Source organism: Toxorhynchites rutilus, chromosome 3 (genome assembly GCF_029784135.1).
Source record: "Toxorhynchites rutilus septentrionalis strain SRP chromosome 3, ASM2978413v1, whole genome shotgun sequence".
NCBI lineage: Eukaryota > Metazoa > Arthropoda > Insecta > Diptera > Culicidae > Toxorhynchites > Toxorhynchites rutilus.
The window spans coordinates 201,946,260-201,965,348 of NC_073746.1; the positions used below are offsets into that span (position 1 = coordinate 201,946,260).

Here is a 19,089-nt window from a genome sequence, read left to right on the forward strand (position 1 = left end):
CCGACGATAAACACGATAGTGTACCGCATTTTCACTGCAGGTAAGGTTTGATGTGATTTTTTTATCGATTTCATACTGAACAGTGTTTGTTTACTTCAGCAATATGTCGAAGTGCCACGTCCCGCGATGCCGGAGCAGAAAAAAATTAAAACTTGGGGATACTGTTTTAACCTATAATCAGCAAAGAAGACATCTTTGTACTGGAGGTAAGTGTGTTTTATATAAATTGTGATGAGATAAACTAATCGGAGATGTTTTCAGCTATCCAATGTATTCGCTTCTTGGATCTTCCTAAACGTTCCGTTCCAATGGTTTCACACAAAATTCCAAATTTATACATTAACTTCTTGCGAAAGTGCAAAATATTTATTTGCAATCAATTCGGAAGATGACCCGGCGTGGAGGAAATGTTTTTCTCGTTTTCCAGAAACGCCAATTTGGTCCCGGCTGAACGGCTGAACACTCCAAACCGAAACCATTGAAAGCGTCGCGATGATTCTTGATAGCTGCTTCAATAAAAGAGCAAAAAAATCAGCAGTGTGGGAGTTAATCTTTCATCATACTATCAACGACACGAAACGAAACTGCTTCGATATAACCTCTCCACACATTTGTTCATCGGTTATTTTTGCGTTATTTTCATAACACAGGTGCGATAATTCCACTTTTATATATTTTAAATTGATTAAGTAAATTGCTATTTCATCATTTAGAAACATATTTTGAGACAGTTCTTTTGTTACAATTAAAAAAAAAAAAATCAAAAATGTTCGAATTTATATGGATTCGATGGATGGTTTATTACAATTTTTTGCTTTTTTCCTTTGCCTACCACTACTTGAACAAAGCAGAGAGGAGACTACCTTCTATTCTACGTACTTTGGCTGTCGTTTCCATTTGACACTCTCTAAACAAAAAGTCCACTGTCGGTGCGATGAAACCAGCTCATCGTATTAATCTTTGGATGCATTGGAAGATCTCTTGAACTGTCAGTGAAATAAAAGTTTTTTTTTTGTGGTTCATCAATTTAATAAAATCAACATGATCAAATTGTAATATTGAAATACATGGGACATTTTCGTTACTTTCACCAAATGCGGGACGTTTCGCGGGACGTATTCTTACGCGGGACATTTTGTTGAAATGCGGGACTGTCCCGCGTAACACGGGACGTCTGGTCAGTTTAATTGAGCAGAAATTTGCAGTATTGTCCTGGCCAATCAATTTCTGCAGAATCAAAAGTATGCATTCTTTTACAACCGACAACGGGATATCAGCATTTTCCATGACTTCACAATGGAATCAACAAGTACCTCGTCACAAGCCTCGATTACACAAAACATAGCATCCTTAATGTTGATTCGCTTAACCATGTCATCGAACTCTCCTTGGCTCCTGGAGGCCAAGCTTATGATTGTATTTGGACTTGATCATTTGAATAATATTTTGGTCCATGAGCTGTAACAAGGCGATGATTTTTTTTCCAATTTTAAAACATCGCTTCTCCCCCATGGGGCGCTAGTCAATTTGTGGCTAAGATACTGCAATATACAAATAAATTAGTGCAAATCATAGTTATTTAACGTTTACCGAGAAAAATTCTTTTAATTTTTTTATGATTCGATTATTCAGAAAATTTGATCATCCGGAGTGAAAATAATATACATAAACATTCCGGATAATCGAGTTCGAACTGTAGTACTATTTCAAATAAGCAAAGAACATCGAAACATTATTTTCATTCAAGATTACAAAACTTGGAATTGTCTTTAGGGATGATAATCAGAGAGAGGATACACTTACTTCACCACAAATCAAATTAAACGAAACAAAAAAGACTAAACTGAATTAAATCTTACAAGCGAGGCTCACGATAACTTTTGGGAATGTTTCGAACATACAAATTACATTTCAAATATACAAACTATAAAAAAAAAGATCAATTTTGAAAAAAATATGTTTTGTTAATGAGAAATTATTGATTTTTTTTTCTAATATCCGGTATCCGGCCGAAAGCAAATATTGGCTAGATAGGTCGGATATCCGTTTCATCTCTAGTCGAGAGTGGGCAGTTTGAGAAACTGATCATCCATAGCAGACCATTGGACAAAACAATTTCTTCAAAGATTTGATGTGTTTGCGAAAGCCGTTAAAGTATAGCATGGATCCAACCAGGTTGTCTGCGAGTAAACAACAACAAACCCAACAGTACATCCCTGGCTCTTACTTTGCTATAAAGCGCTGAGTTCCCAGTTGTGAAACAATAACGCGAGAGAAGTACTTGTGAGAGTCAGTTAGAATTTGTTTTGTTTTTTGCTTTGTTTTTTTTGTCATGTCTGTAAATAGAGAGAGAGGAGAATAAAAAAAAAACATTGTTGTTCAGTTTTTGTGCAGTATAAGTAATTGTTAAGACATGTTCCTGAATGTAAACTAAAAAATGTAGTTTGATATTTGTAAGAATAAATGTATTTTGTGCTGTGAAATCTGTGAAGTTTATTCAACCACCAAGTGGAAGCAATCAGGGAACCCCAGAGGAATAGTTGGAATTGCTGTACAATTGCCACCATCAGTGTTGTACCACCCACCACCCGCTGGAATACGGGTTTATAAGGAGGATATTGGTTTGAATACAACATTTTGGTCCTTCGAACCGGATCCAACGAATCAGAACCAAGGATTTGACCATTATAACGTCACCAACAAGTACTCGGACTGGCAATTGAGGACAACCTATTTATCGCAAAAAGAATAATTGATCGGCAGCCATCACTACACAGCACAAATCACAAAAAGGAACAATTGCAATCGTTTGGACACCCACCGGCAGTTATTTTTGTTCAGGTTAGTTAGAGCAAATAATACCTATATGTCCAGCGAAGCTCGCACCATAGTTCGGTACTAACACTGGTTCATTTCCGGAATTCACATTTTCGAGAACGGGATCGTTAACGAGGATTGAAAATCAACAATCGCAATTGTTGGATTGAGCGCTACATGAACATCCACTTATACATATCTGGAACGCCACGTGAACCAACATTTTGATTGATCCACCACCCACTAAGTTCACCATAAGGAGGCCAGCCACCCTGCATCGCTGTTTTATTGAGTGCTGCATACGAAGAGGAAGTTCATCTGAAATTTTGCCTGGGTGAGTGCATTAGAATAGTATATGCGCCGAAGCTAGGCAAGATTAATACACGTTTTAAAATAAATTTGTATCTTCTTCGATTCATTCATACAACCCACTTCCCTGCACATCAATGAGTGTATTGGTCTACAAGTAAACATATACTGGTTCATTGGTTAATTGTTGCAATTGGGCAATTTCTACTGGTTCATTGATTGGCGCGACGATTAGTTCTCCGGGTGAGTTGGAACTGTATATGTCCACCGAAGTTATTTTACGGAATATTACATAAAATACCCCACCTCTTCGCTAAAACACCTGCCCCATCGGAGTACAAAGTAAAAATTGCTTGGCGATTACAATCTCATCGCTAGACTGTTCGCACATCACATTGGGTGCATCGGTTTACGTTGTAAGGTAAACTACACTAGTATATGCCTAGCGGAGCTAGGACTTCGATAGATATCTACCAACACGTTCAATCCTTTTCAACAACGGTGCCGATAACGTTCCATCAACATGCCGCCAGTAATATCCGCTGCTAAGAAGGCTCCTTCGCTGAAGCTGCTCATAGCGAGGTTGAACGATGTCCAGGCTTCTTTCAACGACATCTGGCGTTTCGTGGAATACTACGAAGAAAATGCAACTGTTACAGATGTTGACATTCGGTTAGAGAAGGTAGATGAGCTATGGGAGAAGTTTTGTGATACATTGGTAGAGATTAGGGCACATGAAGATTATCTCGCGGATGAGGAATCGTACGATAAGGACCGACAGGAATTTAGTGATAGGTATTATCGAGCCAAATCATTCCTCGTAGATAAATCTAAGAAGCTGCAGGGTCCAATGGGGCTGGAACAGTCTGTTCGAATGAACGATTCAGTGGTTTATGGTATTGATCGCGTGCGTCTCCCTCAAATAAGTTTACCTTCATTCAATGGGGACATAGATGAGTGGCTGAGTTTCCGAGATCTATTCACTTCACTCATCCACCATAAAACGGAGTTACCAGAGGTGGACAAGTTCCACTACCTCAAGGGTTGTCTTCAGGGGGAACCGAAAAGCCTGATAGATCCGCTGAAAATTACAAGGGCCAATTATCAAATTGCCTGGGATATGTTGTTGAAGCGTTTTGATAACAGTAAACAGTTGAGGAAACGTCAAGTACAATCGCTATTTAAGCTTCCAACATTAACCAAGGAATCAGTCAGCGAACTTCACATCTTGTTAGAGGGATTCGAGAGGGTCGTGAAAAATTTAGATCAAGTCATAGAACCGGAGGACTATAAGGATCTACTGCTTGTCCACATACTTACAGCACGACTTGACCCGGTAACACGCAGAGGCTGGGAGGAATTCTCTACGTCCAAGGAGCAAGATACATTGTCCGACTTAACGGACTTCATTCGGCGACGTGTTCAAATGCTTGAATCTCTTCCCAGCAAATCCGTTGATGTTAAAGGACCAAACCCACTCCAACAGTTTTCGAAACCGAGAACAGCGTTTACGAAAACCAATTATAGCAGCATGCAGAGTGTCGAAGGGCGTTGTGTGGCCTGTAAGGGCGAGCATCTATTGTACCAATGTCAATTGTTTCATCGGCTAGAGGTAGCGGAAAGAGACTCACTTTTAAGGACCCATTCGCTTTGCCGCAATTGTTTTCGGGTAGGACATCAGGCGAAGGATTGTAAATCCAAGTTTTCCTGTCGAAAATGCCAGGGTCGACACCATACATTGGTATGCTTCAAGACAGAAAGGGAAGGCTTCATGAAGGGTACGGTGGTTGCAAAGGGCAAGGAATCTGGATCAAAGGCATCAACTTCAACCCAAACAGCAAATGTGTCAACCAAAACCGTTTGCACAACGCAGCAGTTCTCTTCTCAGGTGTTACTGGCTACTGCTGTTGTCTTGATGGTGGATGATAGTGGTCAGGTGTTCCCCGCTCGTGCTTTATTGGATTCAGGTTCCGAGAGTAATTTTATATCAGAACGGCTGAGTCAGCGGATGTGTGTCAGCCGAGAAAGAGTGGATATATCGGTTCTAGGAATAGGTGAAGCAGCTACAGAAGTCAAATACCGAATTCGGGCGATGGTACGGTCGCGAGTGTCCGAATACTCGAGGGACATGGATTTTTTAATTCTGTCGAAGGTCACAGTGAATCTTCCGACTTTAACGGTTAATACGGAAGGGTGGTCGATTCCAAACGGTGTTGAGCTGGCTGATCCTGCATTCTTCCAATCGAAAGGAGTGGACGTTGTCTTGGGCATCGAAGCATTCTTCGAGTTTTTCGGAACTGGTAGAAAAATTACGTTAGGTGAGAGACTACCAGCGTTGAATGAATCAGTCTTCGGCTGGGTAGTGTGTGGAGGTTTGTTAGTACCGAGTCAATCAATTCAAGTCAACTGCAACATATCTGCATCAGGAAACTTGGAGTCATTGGTCGCAAGATTCTGGGAATATGAAGAGATTGGAGTATCAAACTATTATTCGCCGGAAGAAACTCGCTGTGCAGAACATTTTGAACGAACGGTACAGCGTGGAATAGATGGCCGATTCACGGTGACATTGCCCAAGGATGAGGGTGTCCTTCGTAGATTAGGAAAATCGAAAGAAATCGCACTAAGACGTTTGCAGGGAACCGAACGAAGACTGTTGCGTGATACTCTACTACGTGATCAGTATTTGGCGTTCATGCAGGAGTACCTTCAGCTCGGTCACATGAGAAGGGTTGATAAGGTTTCTGATGAGGTTCAACGATGTTATCTACCTCATCACCCGGTAGTCAAGGAGACTAGCACTACCACAAAACTACGTGTTGTCTTTGATGCATCTTGTAAAACTTCGACAGGAGTATCATTAAATGACGGATTGCTGGTGGGGCCAGTGATTCAGGAAGATCTACGATCAATAATTCTTCGGTGTCGCACGAAGCAGATCATGCTCGTTGCCGATGTAGAGAAGATGTTCAGGCAAATAAACATCTGTCAAAGGGATAAACCACTGCAATCGATTCTCTGGCGATCTTCTCCCGACGACGAGCCAGAGACCTACGAGCTGGGCACGGTCACGTACGGCACTAAACCTGCACCATTTCTTGCTACTCGTACACTTAAGCAGCTTGCCATGGAAGAAGTCAGTCGTTTTCCTCTGGCAGCCAAGGCAGTTTGTGAGGATACCTACATGGACGATATCATTACCGGAGCGGATGCAGCGGATTTGGCCATCGAGTTGAGGATGCAGCTCGATAAAATGATGAGTGCTGGTGGGTTTCACCTCCGGAAGTGGGCGTCGAGTTCTCAATTAGTTTTAGAAGGAATCAAAGAGGAAAATTTAGCGATTCGAGACTTGGAGGGTATTAATTTGGACCCAGATCCGTCAGTGAAGACACTGGGCCTGACTTGGCTGCCGAAAACAGACACTTTAAAGTTTCAATTCAATATTCCGTTACCGATTACAACCACAGCACTATCTAAGCGACAAATCCTTTCGGTAATAGCTACGCTGTTCGACCCTTTGGGACTCCTGGGAGTTACTATTACAAGAGCCAAGATATTTATGCAAATGTTGTGGACGTTGAAAGATGAAAAGGATGAAAGGATGAATTGGGATACCCCGGTACCTTCGACGGTGGGTGAGATCTGGCGCAGTTATCACCGACAGCTTTCACTACTAAATGAAATCCGGATTGAACGCTGTGTTATAATACCAGATCCAATTCTGGTCGAGATACATTGCTTCTCTGATGCGTCTGAGAAAGCATATGGAGCATGTGTATACATCAAGAGCATGGATTCGAGTGGAAGTATAAGAGTTAGGTTGCTATCGTCCAAATCAAGGGTTGCTCCATTAAAATCGCAGTCTATTCCGAGATTAGAGCTTTGTGGGGCACTTCTTGCGGTATTGTTATTCGAGAAGATTCATGATTCTACGAGGATATCAGCTCAAACATATTTTTGGACGGATTCGACGTGTGTTCTACATTGGATTGCATCTTCACCATCTAATTGGAATGTTTTCGTCGCCAATAGAGTCGCGAAAATTCAAACATTGTCCGAAGGTTGTCATTGGAGACACGTAGCAGGAGTTGACAATCCAGCAGATTTGATTTCTAGGGGGATATCCCCAGAAGACGTCATCGGCAATACAATTTGGTGGCAAGGTCCAGCATGGTTAGAGAAGGGTCCCGATTATTGGCCGACATTCCCGGAAAATTTAGTAGCTGACGAAGGTGATGAGGAAAGGCGCCGAGTCATATCAACCAACGTGGCTTCAGAAAAGGTGGACTCAAATGATTGGTATTTCGCGAAGTTTGGAGCTTTCGTCGATTTGATACGACGTACAGCTTATTGGCTACGATTGATAAAATTGCTTCGCGAACCCAAAAACACTCGTAAGGACACTACATTCCTATCCACAAGCGAGCTGAAAGAGGCAGAAAGATTGCTGATTTCGAAGGTTCAACAAGAATGTTTTTATCCGGAATGGAGAACCCTCTCTAAAGGTGAAACGATTCCACGCAAATCTCCGCTGCGCTGGTATAACCCATATATATCTACGGATGGATTGATAAGAGTTGGAGGACGATTAAAGCATTCTAAAGAATCCGAAGATAAGAAGCATCCAATTGTTTTGCCCGCTAGGCACCATTTTACGAGATTGATTATAAGACACTATCATGAGAAGTTGCTTCACGCAGGACCTCAACTGCTACTAGGAGCAATAAGACTCCGATATTGGCCATTAGGTGGAAGGAATCTCGCTCGCTACACTGTGCATCACTGCCAAAAGTGTTATCGATCAAAACCGTCTGCAATCCAGCAGTTCATGGGAGAGCTGCCATCGGCACGGGTCACCGTATCTCGTCCGTTCTCACGAACGGGCGTTGACTACTTCGGACCACTTTATCTAGGATTAGCCCCGCGACGACCAGCAGTGAAGGCCTATGTAGCGATCTTCGTTTGTATGTGTACCAAGGCAGTACACTTAGAGCTGGTGAGTGATTTATCTACCGACCGGTTTCTGCAAGCGCTGCGGAGATTTATCTCAAGGAGAGGGATGTGTACGGATATTTACTCCGACAATGGCACCAACTTCATCGGAGCTCGCAATAAACTTCGGGAAGTATTGAAATTGCTGAGAGATAGCAGCCACCGAAATCAAGTGTACAAGGAGTGTTCCAATCAAGGGATTCAATGGCACTTTAATCCACCTAGCGCGCCACACTTCGGAGGCTTGTGGGAGGCAGCCGTACGATCAGCAAAAAACCATTTATTGAAGGTTCTTGGTGAGAGTGTGGCGACTCCCGAGGATATGAGCACATTGCTCGTTCAAGTGGAAGGATGCCTTAATTCAAGACCGTTAACACAAATGTCTGAGGACCCGAATGACTTGGAACCGTTGACACCGGCCCATTTCCTCATAGGAACTTCTTTACAGGCGATTCCGGAAGAAAATGTGGAAACAATGCCCACTAATCGTTTGAATTATTGGCAGTTAATCCAGAAACGGCTACAAGACTTCTGGAAGAGATGGCGTAGAGATTATTTGGCCCAGCTGCAAGGAAGGATGAAGCGATGGAAACCACCTGTTGACATCGTAGTTGGTAGGTTGGTAATCATTCAAGACGACAATCAGCCCCCTATGCGGTGGAAAATGGGAAGAATTATGGAGGTACATCCTGGGGATGATGGAATTGTGCGGGTGGTGACACTTAAAACATCTGCAGGAAGATTGAAACGACCGGTGGAAAAATTATGCGTTTTGCCAATCGAAGAACCCAGCAATTAAGCCTTTGGACGTAAATTTGTTGCTCCCAGATTCCTTTCCCGTCGAAGAGGGTTTTTGTGTCATTTCAGAAATATGGTATTTCAGGGTGGGTGAGGATGTCTGCGAGTAAACAACAACAAACCCAACAGTACATCCCTGGCTCTTACTTTGCTATAAAGCGCTGAGTTCCCAGTTGTGAAACAATAACGCGAGAGAAGTACTTGTGAGAGTCAGTTAGAATTTGTTTTGTTTTTTGCTTTGTTTTTTTTGTCATGTCTGTAAATAGAGAGAGAGGAGAATAAAAAAAAACATTGTTGTTCAGTTTTTGTGCAGTATAAGTAATTGTTAAGACATGTTCCTGAATGTAAAATAAAAAATGTAGTTTGATATTTGTAAGAATAAATGTATTTTGTGCTGTGAAATCTGTGAAGTTTATTCAACCACCAAGTGGAAGCAATCAGGGAACCCCAGAGGAATAGTTGGAATTGCTGTACAATTGCCACCATCAGTGTTGTACCACCCACCACCCGCTGGAATACGGGTTTATAAGGAGGATATTGGTTGGAATACAACACAGGTTAAAAAGCTAGAGGGACGAGATGTAGCTTCATGAGGATGCATCGTATGCCTTTCCGAAATTTACAACAAATCAGCCGAGCCAGCAAGTAATCAACAACACATCCCCTCTTAGATGATGCCTACACACGCTACTAATGATAAATCATCGATTTTTGTTACAAGTTATCTCAAAAGTTTCTTCCAATAAGTGCGATCTTCCAGCTTCCGATTTAAACCGTCGCTTTCTACGAGGGGTGATTAAATTCATGGAAAACACGTTACTGATCATCCCTTCAACTTTGTTCCAAACGTCAAAATACAAATTAAAAACAAATCTCAAATAAATTGAACAGGTGAAATAGTTTACAGAAAAACGTTTTAATATCGAATTTTACTATAACTTTGCTTTATTTTTATTGTAATAATGAACATTCTTAGCTTTCCAGAAGATGGATGACATGCCTAACGAGTTTCCTGGAAATGAGGTTGAAGTCTACATCTTTAAACACTCCGTTGTAATTACATCACATACCTTATGGGAAAAAAATTGCAAGAAATTACTGCACTCCGATCAAAAAGACAAAACAGGAGCGCCAGCCACACAATTTCACATTTTCGACTGCATCGAACAGTTGGGAGCAATGCACTCGCACTATACTGCGCTACACGCTTCGTGGGAAAAGTGGGGAATTACATCCTTGCGCACCCGGGAGAAGTGAATGACGGATGCTCCGCCGGATGAATACCTTAACCTGTTTCAAACTGTGCTACTTTCGGAAGGCAACTTCAAGCATCACTTCACGGACAACAAGTGACTTAAAATATCAAGTATTTCATCAACTACCGATATTTTGTGTTAACGAATTGGCTTCCTCGTTATGAGTGATTTGTATGTTCATGCACAGATATGCGAACTCAACGTTCAAATGAGCAATTCTCGTTCATTATTAGATGTAATGAACTCTTCGTTGCCGCCAGAAGACAACGAATTCAGCAGAAATTTAGCATCTTTAAATTTCATTACAGATATTTTGACGTAGGACTACGTCTAACCGGAAGATATAGGGGGTGAAATGGAAATCTAGGCACTGAACAAGTAGGAAAAAATGCAAGATTTGGAACGCTTATTACTCGAGCATTTCTCAATAGATCGCAAAGGTTTTTGCATCAATTGATAGGAAATATATCTACGCATCTATCATAACGAATAACATTTCATTTTTCTTGAGATAAATAATTGAATAATTGTGAAATATCAAGCATTGTCAAAATGCACTATATGCCCATTTTTGATTGGTCCATTTTGTGCTCCTCAAATCGCACCGACCAAAACGGGCAACCAGAGCAGCAGCGAAATAGAATGAAGCACGATTGGAAAGGAAAAAGAAAAAAATGAACGAAACATTGGTCGCAGTTTCACACATGCGTAATTCTCGAGCCAGCCAGTCAGCTTAAAAATCCCCGCTTCGCTGCCGCAACGATCATTCTCATTCAAACCGTACACCACATCGGTTCGCATCACAACACATCAACAAACCAACACAAGCAGCCATGTCTGGACATGGTAAAGGAGGAAAAGTGAAGGGAAAGGCAAAATCCCGCTCGAACCGTGTTGATCTGGAGTTCCCCGCAAGGGTAGCTAGGCCGAGCGCGTTAGTACCAGTGCACCAGTCCACCTAGTCGGCGTTATATAGTTTCGGCCGCCGAAGTGATCGAGTTAGCTGGCAAAGCTGCTCGCGACGATAAGAAAACCCGCATTCGGAACAGAACACATTCGGTTCGGTGGACATCAAGACAACAGGCAGTTGCAGCGAGTGGCGAGTGGCAAACGCAATCGCAAAACGGCATCAGGTAGCAGAAGAAAAAAGTTTGTTCTTTATACAAACTGCTTTGGTGGCAAATCCAGAACAAGGCGGCATCGAGGGCGTTCGAAATGGTTTTTTTTCAAAACCACGAGTACAAAGTTTTCTAAATTGGAACCATTCCATAAAACAAGGCGCTTTTCAGGGCCATTAAACCTTCCAAAAAAGAGTTTAGGAAATACAGTTCAATGCTTTCTAAAACATTATCCAAAATAATAATAAAACACAAATTGATTTTTTCTTAATTTGTTTGCCAGGATCTGATGAGTATGTGAATTTGGCAGTTGTTCTGAGCTTATTGATAGTTGGGGACTTTCCTGATTATTCAATTTTCACCAATTCTTAAATTGTTTCCAGATTGAAAGTACAGTAATTTACAATTAGTTCGACATTTAGCTAATTGGACGGACATGTAATGCGACTTATTTAGTTGGACATTTGACATAGAGATCCAAATGATGACCCCACATTGAAAGTCGACACTGTCCACTGTCATCGCAAATGTTCCATTACAGGTTAAAATCGCCTCCAATGCGACACTGAGTGGCGCTTCGGCACGTCGCATTGAATGTAATTTACTGTACAACATGTCACAAAGCTGGATGGGAAGAAATTTTCCAACTGTGAAAGCTGTGGCGAGTGGCAACAAATCGCTAACCAGGAAGGTTTAGCCGAACAAGATGGGGATATCGAGTGATAATAAAACAATAAACTCTTTAGATTGAAGATAATTTTGTGATCCTGAAAAGGACCATTTTTAGCCTGCATGTGAATCCAACGAGCGAACAAATCGTAATGAATGTATTTTTTTGCAATCGCTCCCTTTTAACGCTTATTCGTTCGTCTCGTTGGACTCGCCCCTCTGGCTGAGTCTGCCGATTTGTCTCTATCCTGTGAGTGTGTACCGCTAGAGTATAAAACACGCGGACCCCAAAAAAATATCTTATTTTCTTTCAAACCGTAAACCCGTGTGGTTGTACGGCATCGGCATCGTGGACGTAACAAAGGAGGACAAGTTAAGGAAAGGCAAAGTCTCACTCGAACCGTGCAGGTCTCCAGTTCCCTGTTGGTCGCATTCACTGATTGCTCCGCAAGGGTAACTAGGCCGAACGGATTGGTGCCGGAGCACCAGTATACCTAACAGCGATTATAGAGTTTCGGTCGTCGGAGTGCTCGAGTTGGCTTGCAAAGCTGCTCACGACAATCAGAAAACCCGCATCAAGAACAGAGCAGCTTCGGTTCGGCGCTCATCAAGGCAACAATTAGTTTCAGTGAGTGGCAAAGTGTTTCTCCGGCACGTCGCATTAAATGTAATTTACTGAACAACATGTCACAAGCTGGATGGGAATAAATTTTCCAACTGTGAAAGCTGTGGCGAGTGGCAAACGCAATAGCTAAACAGGAAGGTTTAACCGAACAAGATGGGAATATCGAGTGATAACAAAAACACAACACCAAAGGTTCTTTTCAGAACCATCAACATATTCATAAAGAGTAAACAGTAAACTAATCCATTTTTCAGGTAGATAGGTAGGTATTCACGTAGGAGAAGGAAATAAAACAATATATTTAAAATATATATTTAACAAAAGCTGTCCCCTTTGTATAGTCCTACGTCACTCCGGATATGTCCCCGACATTACCCACCCGACTTTTTTTTATCCAAAATATATATTTTTATTAAGGCTCATATGGCGTCAACCTGACGGGGCCGGGAGTTCAATATTTCGACAATGTTTGCCTTATAACTATGTTAGTAATATGTAACCGATTACTCGCGGTTGGCTCGAGGTTAGTATTACAAGTGTTTTCGTAATTGTGATGTTGTCTCCAATGCTCTGTACCTGTGCCCGACACGGGATACTTCCTTTTGGGATGCAGCTGACCATTAATCAGCAACGCTCCCTAGTCTGTACCCCATATCTAGCGTGGTACGTCTTCTCGACTCGAGGAATCCAGGATAGAATGGTCACTAGCCGGCGCAAACATCAGCTCGTGTAGAGTTGTCATGAGCGGTACAACCTTTGGCTCTTGTTGAATGATCAGTGGACTGCACAACCTTTGGCCCGTGTATCTGTAAAGAGTGTGTGTATGTATTGCCGCGACTAAGTGAAAGTTTATAGATCGGATAGGAGGGATATGAAACAGGGACACAACGAAGGAAACATCATTAAACGTTGACATCGGCGTTTCTGAGGAACATGTATAGATGAAGCAGAAGATCAGGATCACGGCTACCTAAGATATCCCGGACGGGGATATCCGATTGTCTGCCTTTTGCTCTCAGTGCTCTAGAGATCTGAGAGCGAGCAGCATGGAACCGGATACACGACCAGACAATATGCTCGATGTCGTGGTAGCCATCGCCACAATCATAAAGATTGTTTGCTGCGAGCCCAATGCGATAGAGATGCGCGTTTAGGTTGTAGTGATTGGACATAAGCCGAGATATCACGCGAATGAAATCACGACCTACATTCAATCCCTTAAACCATGCACTCGTCGAGACCTTAGGGATAATCGTGTGTAACCAGCGACCGAACTCATCTTCACTCCACATGCGCTGCCAACTAACGAGTGTGTCCTGACGAGGAATGTGAAAAAATTCGTTATAAGCAATTTGCCTTTCAAAAAGTGTGCCTTCTGAAGCGCCCACCTTAGCTAGCGAGTCCGCTTTCTCATTCCCCGGAATCGAGCAATGAGAGGGAACCCATGCTAAGGTAATCTTGAATAATTTTTCGACCAAAACACTCAATAGATGTCTTATTCTTGTTAGGAAATAAGATGAGCGTTTATCAACTTTCATTGAACGAACTGCCTCTATTGAGCTGAGACTGTCTGAAAAAATAAAATAATGGTCGATGGGCAATGTTTCAATGATCCCTAGTGCGTAGTATATCGCACCCAGTTCAGCGACATACACGGAACAAGGATCTTTGAGTTTCCAAGAGGCACTGGAATTTTCATTGAAGATGCCGAAGCCAGTGGACCCGTTTATGAATGAACCGTCAGTAAAGAACACTGGAGAGGCACTGGAATTTTCATTGAAGATGCCGAAGCCAGTGGACCCGTTTATGAATGAACCGTCAGTAAAGAACATTTATCATTATCATATTTATCAGATCTAACTTTCCCATATTCTGCCGAAAATATCGGCGGAACAGAATCGGAGCGTAGATGATCTGGGATTCCATGGATTTTTTGTCGCATGGACAGATCAAAATTGACAGAGGAATTGCAAAAGTATGGGAAGCAAACTTGGTTGGAGATGCCCGGTGAAGGGTGCACATGGGTAAGGAAATCATGGTACAAAGACATAAAACTTGACTGAGTAGTCAGTTGGAGTAGATTTTCGAAGTTATCAATTACCAATGGATTCATGATCTTGCAACGGATGAGAAATCTGCAGGATAATTCTGTGAATCGAAGAGTAAGCGGGGGTACTCCTGCCAAAACTTCGAGACTCATCGTATGTGTCGAATGCAAACACCCCATGGCTATACGCAAGAAACGATATTGTATTCTCTCCAGCTTGAGAATATGAATCCTGGCAGCTGATCGGAAGCAAAAACTGCCATATTCCAACACTGATAATATCGTTGTTTTGTACAACTGAATGAGGTCTCCTGGATGGGCACCCCACCATGTTCCGGTTATTGTTTGGAGAAAATTGATTCTTTGCTGGCATTTCTGTTTCAAATACGCAATGTGTATTTCAGAAGATAGCAGCGCGAGACAATCGTTCGTCCCTTTACCTCGGCGGAAGCCAAACTGCGTATTTGACAGCAAATTGTTCGCTTCAACCCACTTGTCCAAACGAAGTAGAATCATTTTCTCCAACAATTTACGATTACGAATACAACATTGCAATCGGCCTATACGAGTTGTGATCGCAAGCCGGCTTGTTGGGTTTTCGTATGGCTATCACTCTCACTTGTCTCCAGTCATGCGGGACAATATTCAGCTCCAGAAACTTGTTGAACAAGTTCAGCAAACGCTGTTTCGCCAAGTCGGGAAGATTCTTCAACAAGTTGAATTTAATCTTGTCCGACCCCGGAGCTGAATTGTTACATGAGAGGAGGGCAATTGAGAATTCCACCATCGAAAAATTCTCATAGTCGCATTGGAGCGGAATGTCGCGTACGACGCTTTGTGCAGGAACGGAATCGGGACAAACCTTTCTTGCAAATTTGAAAATCCAACGGTCAGAGTATTCTTCACTTTCATTTGTATGGTTCCAGCCACGCATTCTCCTAGCCGTATTCCAAAGAGTGCTCATAGCTGTCTCCCTTGACAAACCATTGACGAACTTCCGCCAATATCCACGCTTTTTTGCTTTAATCAGACCTTTTAGTTAGGCTTCTAGAGCTTGGTACTTTCGAAACCATTCCACTAATCCAGTTTTCCTGAATTTTTTGAAAGCGGATGATTTTTCAAGGTAGACCTTTGAAAACTCCTTGTCCCACCAAAGTGATGGAGGACGACGTCGGAAAGTGGTAGCAGGAACACTCACGAGAACCTGATTCATTGGCGATCGATAAAATTATTGGCAGGTGATCACTACCGTGGGGATCTTGGATTACCTTCCACGTGCAATCCAGGGATAACGAAGCAGAGCAAAGTGATATGTCTAGCATACTTGCCCGTGCAGGAGGGTTGGCTATCCTAGTTGCTTCCCCTGTATTTAAAACTGTCATGTTGAAGTTGTCGCACAGATCATAAATCAACGTGGCACGGCTGTCATCGTAGTGTGACCCCCATGCTGTTCCATGGGAGTTGAGGTCACCTAAGATTAGCCGCGGCTCCGGCAATGCCTCGATGATATCAAAAAACTGATGGCGGCCGACCATGGTTCTTGGAGGAATATATATCGAGGCAATGCAGAAGTCTTTGCCATTGATTTGTGTCTGGCAAGCGACAACTTCAATGCCTGTCATCGATGGGAGAGTGACTCTATAGAAGGAGTGACATTTTTGACGTAGGACTACGTCTAACGGAAGATATAGGGGGTGAAATGGAAATCTAGGCACTGAACAAGTAGGAAAAAATGCAAGATTTGGAACGCTTATAACTCGAGCATTTCTCAATAGATCGCAAAGGTTTTTGCATCAATTGATAGGAAATATATCTACGCATCTATCATAACGAATAACATTTAATTTTTTTGAGATAATTGAATAATTGTGAAATATCAAGCATTGTCAAAATGCGCTATGTGCCCATTTTTGATTGGTCCATTTTGTGCTCCTCAAATCCTACCGACCAAAACGGGCAACCAGAGCAGCAGCGAAATAGAATGAAGCACGATTGAAAAGGAAAAAGAAAAAACTGAACGAAACATTGGTCGCAGTCTCACACATGCGTAATTCTCGAGCCAGCCAGTCAGCTTAAAAATCCCCGATCCGCTGCCGTAACGATTCTACTTTCAGCAAAAGATGAGCAGGTTTTTCACGCCCCTTTTAGAAGCGAGCTCCTCAAGCACACTAAAAGGGGCTTTTTCCCTGCTCCAATTGTTTGGTTGTGTTTTTTGCCCCAGAGTCATGTAGGGTGCGGCGATACGACATACATCCATAGCGGTTACTAGGACTGGGTCGAGCGAGAATAACGAATTTTGCAATAGTTTTCTTAGTTTTCCTTCCAGTTAAATTTCCCGCCCTCAAGGGCAAGAGACGAATGAACTCTCAGAGTTTAAAGTCTCTATAATACAATACCTTCCTTCCTTCCGTAACGATCATTCTTTGTGTGGACACCGACTGGACAACATCGTTGCTGGACGAGCTGGACGGCGAGGGATCGAGTGCCTTTCTCAAGGCAAGAGGGCGGAGGTGGTAGCGCTGGAGTAGAATAGAGTAGAGTTTTCAAAGGGCCTTTCTCAAGGCTAGAGACGAATGAACTGCAAAAGTTTAAAGTCTCTATAATACAATACCTTCCTTCCTTCCGTAACGATCATTCTCATTCAAACCGTACACCACATCGGTTCGCATCACAACACATCAACAAACCAACACAAGCAGCTATGTCTGGACATGGTAAAGGAGAAGGAGGAAAAGTGAAGGGAAAGGCAAAATCCCGCTCGAACCGTGTTGATCTGGAGTTCCCCGCAAGGGTAGCTAGGCCGAGCGCGTTAGTACCAGTGCACCAGTCCACCTAGCCGGCGTTATATAGTTTCGGCCGCCGAAGTGATCGAGTTAGCTGGCAAAGCTGCTCGCGACGATAAGAAAACCCGCATTCGGAACAGAACACATTCGGTTCGGTGGACATCAAGACAACAACAGGCAGTTGCAGCGAGTGGCGAGTGGCAAACGCAATCGCAAAACGGCATCAGGTAGCAGAAGAAAAAAGTTTGTTCTTTATACAAACTGCTTTGGTGGCAAATCCAGAACAAGGCGGCATCGAGGGCGTTCGAAATGGTTTTTTTCAAAACCACGAGTACAAAGTTTTCTAAATTGGAACCATTCCATAAAACAAGGCGCTTTTCAGGGCCATTAAACCTTCCAAAAAAGAGTTTAGGAAATACAGTTCAATGCTTTCTAAAACAATATCCAAAATAATAATAAAACACAAATTGATTTTTTCATAATTTGTTTGCCAGGATATGATGAGTTGCTTCTAGATTGAAAGTACAGTAATTTACACTTATCTCGACATTTAGCTAATTGGACGGACCTGCAATGCGACATATTTAGTTGGACATTTTTGTAAACATAGAGTTCGGGGTCCAAATTATGACCCCACATTGAAAGTCGACACTGTACCACTGTCATCGCAAATTTTCAATTACAGGTTAAAATTACCTCTAATCCGATACTGAGTGGTGGTAATGCGATGTGCCATTGAATGTAATTTACTGTAAAATATGTCACAAGCTGGATGGGAAGAAATTTTCCAACTGTGAAAGCTGTGGCGAGTGGCAAATGCAATCGCTAAACAGAAGGGTTTAGCCGAACAAGATGGGGATATCGAGTGATAACAAAACAATAAACTCTTTAGATTGAAGATAATTTTGTGATCCTGAAAAGGACCCTTTTTAGCCTGCATGTGAATCCAACGAGCGAACAAATCGTAATGAATGTATTTTTTCGCTCCATCGCTCCCTTTTAACGCTCATTCGTTCGTCTCGTTGGACTCGCCCCTCTGGCTGAGTCTGCCGATTTGTCTCTATCCTGTGAGTGTGTACCGCTAGAGTATAAAACACGCGGACCCCAAAAAAATATCTTATTTTCTTTCAAACCGTAAACCCGTGTGGTTGTACGGCATCGGCATCGTGGACGTAACAAAGGAGTACAAGTTAAGGGAAAGGCAAAGTCTCACTCGAACCGTGCAGGTCTCCAGTTCCCTGTTGGTCGCATTCACTGATTGCTCCGCAAGGGTAACTAGGCCGAACGGATTGGTGCCGGAGCACCAATATACCTAACAGCGATTATAGAGTTTCGGCCTTCGGAGTGCTCGAGTTGGCTTGCAAAGCTGCTCACGACAATCAGAAAACCCGCATCAAGAACAGAGCAGCTTCGGTTCGGCGCTCATCAAGGCAACAATTAGTTTCAGTGAGTGGCAAAGTGTTTCTCCGGCACGTCGCATTAAATGTAATTTACTGAACAACATGTCACAAGCTGGATGGGAAGAAATTTTCCAACTATGAAAGCCGTGGCGAGTGGCAAACGCAATAGCTAAACAGGAAGGTTTAACCGAACAAGATGGGAATATCGAGTGATAACAAAAACACAACACCAAAGGTTCTTTTCAGAACCATCAACATATTCAGAAAGGTAGATA

The 19,089-nt window shown here is 42.5% G+C and overlaps 1 protein-coding gene across 1 annotated transcript; it reads left to right on the forward strand.

Annotated features, from left to right (window-relative positions):
* The first annotated feature begins 2,070 nt into the window (after positions 1 to 2,070).
* Positions 2,071 to 9,578, forward strand: LOC129776027 (uncharacterized). Its single transcript, XM_055781395.1, has 2 exons — positions 2,071 to 2,841; positions 2,936 to 9,578. Exon 2 carries the CDS (start codon positions 3,650 to 3,652, stop codon positions 8,915 to 8,917), a length of 5,268 nt encoding a protein of 1,755 aa, XP_055637370.1. The 5' UTR covers positions 2,071 to 2,841; positions 2,936 to 3,649; the 3' UTR covers positions 8,918 to 9,578.
* Positions 9,579 to 19,089: the final 9,511 nt, after the last annotated feature.